Genomic DNA, 7419 nt, shown 5'->3' with positions numbered 1-7419 from the left:
TGTGCGTGTGCGTGTGCGCGTGCATGCTCGCTCGCTCCTGAGGCTGCCCAGGGGGAGACCAAAAGAGAGAAAGATTCTCCCAGGGAGAATCTCTCTCCTGGAAGCTCCGCCCCGGTGATGGGCCTCAGGGACATTTGTCAGAGCCTTACACGGCATTATGCCCATGGTCCCGAAGGCCTTCTGGTCTCCCGTCTGTGGGTTAGACCCCACTCACCTGGAGGGCATCGCTGATGTTTCCATTGTAGTCCACCATCTCCCCTTTCCCTGGCTCTCCCTTGGAGCCCTGCAAGACAATTGAGGTCTCAAGCACAGGGGCTAGGGCAAGGGCTGCCTGTGCCCTATCAGAGGGGCGGGGAGGCATCACCATTGACTGCACCTGGCTGCACAGGTGACTTCAGAGCAACTGGAGAAGAACTGGTGAAGGGCTCCCGAGCCCTCTCCTGGGCTGCCCGGGGATTCTAGACCAATTACGGAGAGCCTCCATTGGCTGGACAGACCGGAAAAGACTGAGTGCAAACATGGACCTCTCCCTAGGTTGAGCGTGCTCTTCCCTTCCCTGCATACGGAGACCCCAGGGCCAAGCCCCTTCTCCCTGTGACTTACTTCAGGGAGGTGGGGCATCCCATTGCGACTCTGGGGAGAGAGGCACATACCTTGGGGCCAGTGGGTCCCTGTTCTCCAACCGCTCCAGGCTCCCCCTGTGGCATGACAAAATTGGAGTGAGTGGGGACAGAGGCGGGTCACGCACTGATGTCCCTAGCTAGCACTGCAGAAGGGGGCTGGAGCTCTCTGCCTCAGGCTGAGAGGACACATGGGACCCCATCCATGGCAGGACCGGAGGGCTCAGCCTCTTCAGGAAGTGGCCTCTGGACACCTGCACACTCCCGTCTCCCTCTGAGCTCCTCCGGTAAAGTCACTTGACATCCTGCCTTGTGCTCTCTGATAGTGACCCCACGTGCCACTGTCTGGCCACCTCTGCCCAGGCCTCTCCCAGCAACACCTGTGGGAGCAGACATCATTGCTTCTCTTTATTTCCATCCTGTTCAAGTGTCCTGGGCAAAGCCATTTGGTGCCAGTTTGTCTAGGTGCTGGGTAACGAGCATGAAGACCCGTGATGCTCTTTTGGGCTCCCCTCTGCTTGTGAAAGACCCAACCTGCAGGCTGTTGGGGCAGATGATTTTGGGTGGGGCGGTAAGCTCTGCTCCTATGGAAAACATGACAGAACTTTCTAGAAGAAATGAAACAGCGGTGTACACTTCAAAGAACAAATCACAGTTCCAGATGCTCTGGTTTGAGGTTAAAGTCGAAGACCTTTTCTCGTTGTTGTTGTTGTTGTTGTTGTTGTTGTTGTTTAAATCAAGAAGGAAAATAAACAGGAAGGAAATATGAGCTTGTTGGTACACTTCAGCTCACGATGACCTGTCAGGAGACCAGCTCATGGCTCACTGCCATGTTCAAGCTGCCTGACCCTTGGGCCTCCTGACATAGCATTTCAGTTATGTGTCTCTGCGAGGGCTTTGCTGGAGAGCCCAGGGCTGCTGTGGGGCTTGGGAAACTAGTCTTTGTGTGGCTGCAAGCTAGCCAGGAAAGATGGCGGCCCGGAGTGGAGGGGCCAGTGGGCATTGCCCCTTATCTGGATCAGATTCAGCCCTGGGCTGCTTTTCTTTCTCAAGAGATTGGGCTCTCGAGCTGACCCACATCCTGCAGTTCCTGTGATCTAGGGACTTGTGTACCTTGTCTCCTTGCCATCCTGGGGGGCCAGCCTGCCCATCAACGCCAGCTTCTCCCTGGGGAGGAAGAGAGGGATGGGGTGAGGCTATGCAGGGCAGCTCAGGCAGCTGCTTAAGGGGGGACGGATGGCGGATGTTTTGCTGTGAATATCTCTAGTACTCAATGTCTCTGGGCTGCTGTCTCTCCCTCTGCTGATTTTTACTAACTCACACCATTCCATCTACTGGAGTCTTATACCCTTGGCCCGGAAGGCCATAGAAGGAGAAATAATTGGGACATTAGGTTCCTGAGAATGTTCTGAGGCTGAAGGTCACAAGCAAATGTCTCCCTTGGATGCTGATCCCTGGGGAAGACTCACCTTTGGCCCTGGGGGCCCAGGGAGCCCCGGAGGGCCAGGCTCCCCTCGGCCTCCTCCAATGGCGTTGCCAGCACTGCCTTTCTCTCCCTGGGGAGGAAAATGGAGGTACCATTGCTGAGTCAGCCTTGTTTGGGAGGGAAGGGGTTGAACCCTGTCTTCTACTCCTCTGTCCTTTCTCCCTCCCGGCTAAAGGACAGCCCGTCTCTTCCACACCCCCATACCCCCCGACCTCTGTCTGGGCTGAGTTCCACTGGTGGGTTTTAACATTTCAGTTACCAGGTGGGTGCCTAGCCAATTTATCTCCAGAGCAACACACACACACACACACACACACACACACACACACACACACACACACACTCTTGAGAGGTGCACATGATCTAACACCCATAGGGTAGCCAGGAGATGACACTGACTGATGGCCACTGGTAAACAAAGTTGTATGCTTTTACTGACACGGAACCGTTTTCTGGAGCTAGGATCCCACATGACGTGTTTTGGGGGTGGGGGTGGGCTGGCCAGGTGGTAGTTACTGGGTTCCTTCAGGTGGACACTTTGGGGCCTTGTAAAACCTCTCTCCCTGCCCCAACAGACCCTGGAAGCCTTCCCTGCAGTCTGGGGGAGCCACCCAGCCAACACTGGGGCCGAGTGAGTGTGCAGGGCTGAAGTGGGGACCCAGGCCTTGTATGGCACCCACGCCCAGAGGGTAGAGTTTCCTACCTTCTGTCCCAGGAGGCCAGGTAGCCCAGGGGGGCCCACAGCTCCCTTGTCACCCTGCGGGAACAACCCAGACAGCACGTTATCAGGAGTGACTTCTTCAGGAAGGTTCCGGCCGTATCACCACTGGCCGCGCATGGCCTTTGCCCTGCCTCCCAGGGCTGGCCATACTCAGAAGGGCTCCACATCTGGCAGGACCCCCGCCACAGACCGCTGGTACCATTGCTTTCCATATCAGATCATAATGGAGGCCGACCGCCTTCGGCCTCTTTGGGTGGCTTCCTGGGAAGACACTGGACAGTCCAGAAAACCAGTCGTGGGGGGGAAACTGCCCTGGGGCCACTCCACTCTTTTCCATGTGCCTACAGTCTCGGAGCCCTGGCGGCCTAGTGGTTTCAAGTTGGGCTGCGATCTGCAGGGTCAGCCGTTCAAAGCCATCAGCCGCTCCTGGGGAGAGAGATGGGGCTTTCTGCTCCCATAAAGAGTTAGTCTTGGGAACGCACAGGGCGGTTCAGCTCTGTCCTACAGTGTCACTACGAGCAGACTTCAACCTGACGGCCATGACTTTGCTCGGGTTTCATTGTCCCCCTCGTCTCTCCTGCCCACTCCGCCCTCCCTGCCACGAGGACGGAAAATCCAGCTAGCAGAAATTGTCCTTTGGAGCAATGTCTCGAGAGGCTTGCTTTCCGAATCGGCTTCTCCCTTGACCAAGGAGCTCTAGTTTTCCTTTGGAGTCCCTCAGAGATGCAGGAGTTGCCCCCTGCACCCCACCTCCCATAATGTAGAGGCAGCCACTGAGGTTGCAAGCAGTTATATGACAGAGTCGCCCTCTGTGAGTTAGTGGCAAAACCACGTCTAGGATCCAGGTCTCTTGGTGCTCCTTCAAGTCACTGGCATAAATCCTACATCTGCAGATTGCCCACTACTCGGAGCCTGGGTGGCGGGCGATCATGCAGTTTGAAGCCATCAGCCGCTCCCTAGAGAAAGACTGACTTAGGAGTCGGCATCCGCCGGATGGCGGCGAGTGAGGCGGGCCTCAGGCTGCCCGCCAGGGGGCGTGAGTAGACAAAGACTGTCCTGGTCAAAACCATTTTGGACATGCCACACAAAGTCACATTTCTGTTTAGAGCTTCCCGTACCAAAAGCACCCAAAGGCCGGCTGTAGAAACCCGGGCAATCATTAAAAAAAAAAAGGATTTCTCCAGTTTATTTGATGCTTGACACGAGAGAAAAGGAGAGGCCTGCAGGCGCAGTGGACATGAACAGTCACTGCTGGCTGCCGGCCGGCGCAGATGACGGCGGTAGGATCCAGGATTCAGAGAAGGGGAGGCATGGTAGTGTGTTCCCGACAAGCAGGCCCCTCGTTGGAGAGCCCCCTCTACTCAGACAGGGCTCCAGACCCAGGCCAGCCACCTCAGGGCCACCAGGTGCAAAGGAGCAGCAGCCTCCCCACCTCCAGCCCACATTCTCTGCTGCTGCCCCTAGAGCAGTCCCCATGCCACAGTACCTTGGCTCCTGGGGCCCCCAGCTCACCCTATGTGGAAAAAAATCAGGCAAAGAAGGAGAAGAGAAATAATCACTATCTTCACATATGGGTAGGTAAAGGCTATCCATACACGTGGTGTATCTCCCGTATGTGAGAACAGATCATTCAAAAACTAATTGTCGTAAAGGCGAGTCTGACATACAGGAACCCTATAGGACAGCTTAGAACTATCCCTGTGAATCCCTGAGACTGTAACTCTTTACGGGCATAGACAGCCTCATCTTTCAGCTAAGGAGCAGTTGGTGGTTTTGAACTGCAGACCTTGTGTTTAGCAGCTCCACACAGAACCAACCACGTCATAACTCTAGGTACCTATCAATCCAGATACATGTGTGTAGTCCCATCTATTCATTGAAGACACTACATAGACTTCGCTGACTTAACCAAACACCTCTTGGGACTGGTTTGCCAGGTTTGAAAACTTAGTGTCAAAGTCGCATGAGACAACTCAATCAGTTGGCATGATGTAATTCACCAAGTTCAAGTTCTGCACCCTAGTGAAGCGAGTAGCGTCTGGGGTCTTAGCACGATCATCTAAGAGACAGCTAGGAGACCGGGTGTTGTAGTGGGTCACATACTGGGCTGCTAGCCCTAAGGTCAGTAGTTTGAAACCATTAGCCACTTCAAGAGAGAAAGATGAGGTGTTCCACTCCTGTGATGAGTTATAGTCTTGGAAACCTGCAGAGGCCGTTCAAGCCCTGGATCACTGGGGGCCAGAACTAATTTGGTAACAGTGAGGGTTGCTTTTGAGAAGATACAACTATTAGTCTCTATTCACTAGAATTGAAAGAGTGAGAGGTTCACCACAACCTCAGCAAGGAAACAAGTCTGAGGCCGGTCGCCTACACAAGACCTCCACTCTCCTGCGACCAGAAGAACCAGACGGCGCCCAGCTTCTACCACGAACAGACCTGACGGGGCACAGAAGATGACCGTGAACAAAATTCAAATTCTTAGAAACACCCAGATGGACTGGATGTCCTGAGAACAGAGGGCTCATGTCCTGGTGGGGAGTGGGGGGGTGGGTGGCAGGAGGGCGAGTGTCACCTATAATCAGAAACACGGTGACACAGGGAAGAAAGGATATTTACTCATTGGACAGGACGCGCCACTAAAAACCCCTTGGTATGACTCCGAAAGGCCAACACGCACTCTCTCACGGCAAAGGTGAGGAGGTGGGCAGACAGGGGGATTGAGAACCAAGCAGACAGGTGGAAACTGAGCCAGCGAAATGCACTGGAAGAGAACGGTGACACATCATGAGAAATGCAACTAAGGCCATCGATCGATTCATGTGGGAATCTAACTTGTGCAAACTTTCACCAAAAATGAATACAATACTATTTTATAAAAAGAATAGTCAAGGGAGTGGGGAGGGAGGGGGGAAATGAGCAGCTGAGATTAAGGGCTCAAGTAGAAGGCAAATGTTTTGAGAATGATGAGGGCAACAAATGTACATGTGTGCTTGACACAATGGATGGATGGATGGATTGTGATAAGAATTGTATGGGCCCCCAATAAAATGATTTTAAAAATTGCTGGTGAAAAAAAAGGAGATCAAATGATAAGATTAAAAAAAAAAGAATCGTCAAAAGAGGAGAACCGGAAGGACGAGGAAAAGAGGAGGAGGAGTGGGGATAAGCACAGGCAAAGCATTCTGGGAAATTGAAGCATCAGCTCTTGGCCAGAGACCCCCCTACCTTCCCCTGAGCTGCTGGCCCTTGGAAGCTTCCATCTCCCCATGGGGAGTGGTCTTCCCGAGGGCCCTTGTCTATCAGAAAGATTGACACCAGGCTGGTAGAACAGCTTAGCTTTCCCTCCAAACAGCAGTCTCTTCCTGGAGGACAGGACCCGGCCGTTCCAACTCGACGTTTGCACAAATCCCAGCCCAGCACTTGGCAGACGGACAAGATGAAACGTATTGAATGAATCAAAGGGATTGGCTGGGTGAGGACGCCTCGGCTGCTGCCTGTGCTGGGCAGAGGGCCCGGCTCTTCCCGGAGGGGCGCGCGGCACTCCACTCTGGGAGGCCGGCTGGGCATGTGGCTTGGACATAGGTTCCTCCTGCCACTGGGCCTGTCCTTTGTGCTTCTGGGGTGGCCTTGCTTGCCTGCCGGGCAGTGAGGAAGGAGTACAGGAGATGGAGGAGCGTGGGAAGCACGTCATAGCTCCCGCGTTTCTGAGCGTGAAAGAAAAGCTTGGGCCGGCCAGTCTTTCTACACGGCCGGCCGGCTGGCGAGCTCTTTAGTCGAGGCTCATAAACTTTGCTGCTTATCTGCATGGCTTAAACATCGACTCATTTTCCAGGTGTCTCTCAACTCAATGTTGCTTGAAGAACAGTGTTTCCTGATCCTCTCTGGCCACCTCCACCCTCCCCGGCCCCTCCAGGCCAGCCCTGCAACAGTCCACTGACCTTCATTCCAGCCACGGCGATCCCGGGCGCCCCCTGGCAGAGAGAAAGGCACGGCTTTCTGTACTGGGGAGGCATGGAGCAACTCCCAGTCTGACTGCACACCAACCCCCAGAGCCACACAGGGGGTGCAGGGGCTGGCTCGGGAGAAGGTTTTGCAGCACTTCATGCGGATTTCCTGGGCTGCCCACCCACCCACTCGCCTCCCCATGGGGGCCCCAGTTGGAGGGTCCATGGCTGGTTGGATGGAGCTCTCCCTGGGGTAGAATGAGGGAGCTTGACTGGAATACGAAATGAGGAGGGGAGGGAGGGAGAGGGCTGGATTAGCAGAGAACACAAAACAAAGGGGCTGGCTTCACCCAATACCACAGACCCCGGATGTGTGAGTGGAGCTAGCCCCCCGCCCCCCTTCTGTTCCTGTGGGCTGGGAATGGCTGAGTGAACCCCACTTCCATATCAGCCCAAGACCATGTACTTTGAGGAAGACATGCCCAAAGCATCACCTCGATGACCTGGGGTACTCCCATTCCCCACTTGGGGCTCAGACTGCTGCCAGAGCCCAGTCTCTCCACTGCGGAGAAGGCCTGCCCAGGAGGACGCCTGCCACCTCGGGGTGCCTGGAGGGCCTGTTGGTGGGCAGGGGAAGGCCCTGGGAGG

The 7419-nt window shown here is 54.9% G+C and overlaps 1 protein-coding gene across 1 annotated transcript in view; it reads right to left on the bottom strand.

Moving 5' to 3' along the window:
• COL13A1 (collagen type XIII alpha 1 chain) overlaps positions 1 to 7419 on the bottom strand; it is a 96950-nt gene that overhangs the window by 42776 nt on the left and 46755 nt on the right. Inside the window, exons 17-23 of the mRNA XM_045291306.1 lie at positions 6766 to 6798; positions 4314 to 4340; positions 2810 to 2863; positions 2090 to 2176; positions 1734 to 1787; positions 654 to 698; positions 215 to 283 (exon numbers count right to left, since the gene is read on the bottom strand). Coding sequence (XP_045147241.1) covers positions 215 to 283; positions 654 to 698; positions 1734 to 1787; positions 2090 to 2176; positions 2810 to 2863; positions 4314 to 4340; positions 6766 to 6798 — 369 coding nt within the window. The remainder of the gene's footprint in view (positions 1 to 214; positions 284 to 653; positions 699 to 1733; positions 1788 to 2089; positions 2177 to 2809; positions 2864 to 4313; positions 4341 to 6765; positions 6799 to 7419) is intronic.

Source organism: Echinops telfairi, unplaced genomic scaffold (genome assembly GCF_000313985.2).
Source record: "Echinops telfairi isolate 266 unplaced genomic scaffold, ASM31398v2 ScPeMD7_70;HRSCAF=299, whole genome shotgun sequence".
Classification (NCBI taxonomy): domain Eukaryota; kingdom Metazoa; phylum Chordata; class Mammalia; order Afrosoricida; family Tenrecidae; genus Echinops; species Echinops telfairi.
This window is presented reverse-complemented; position numbering and strand designations above follow the sequence as displayed.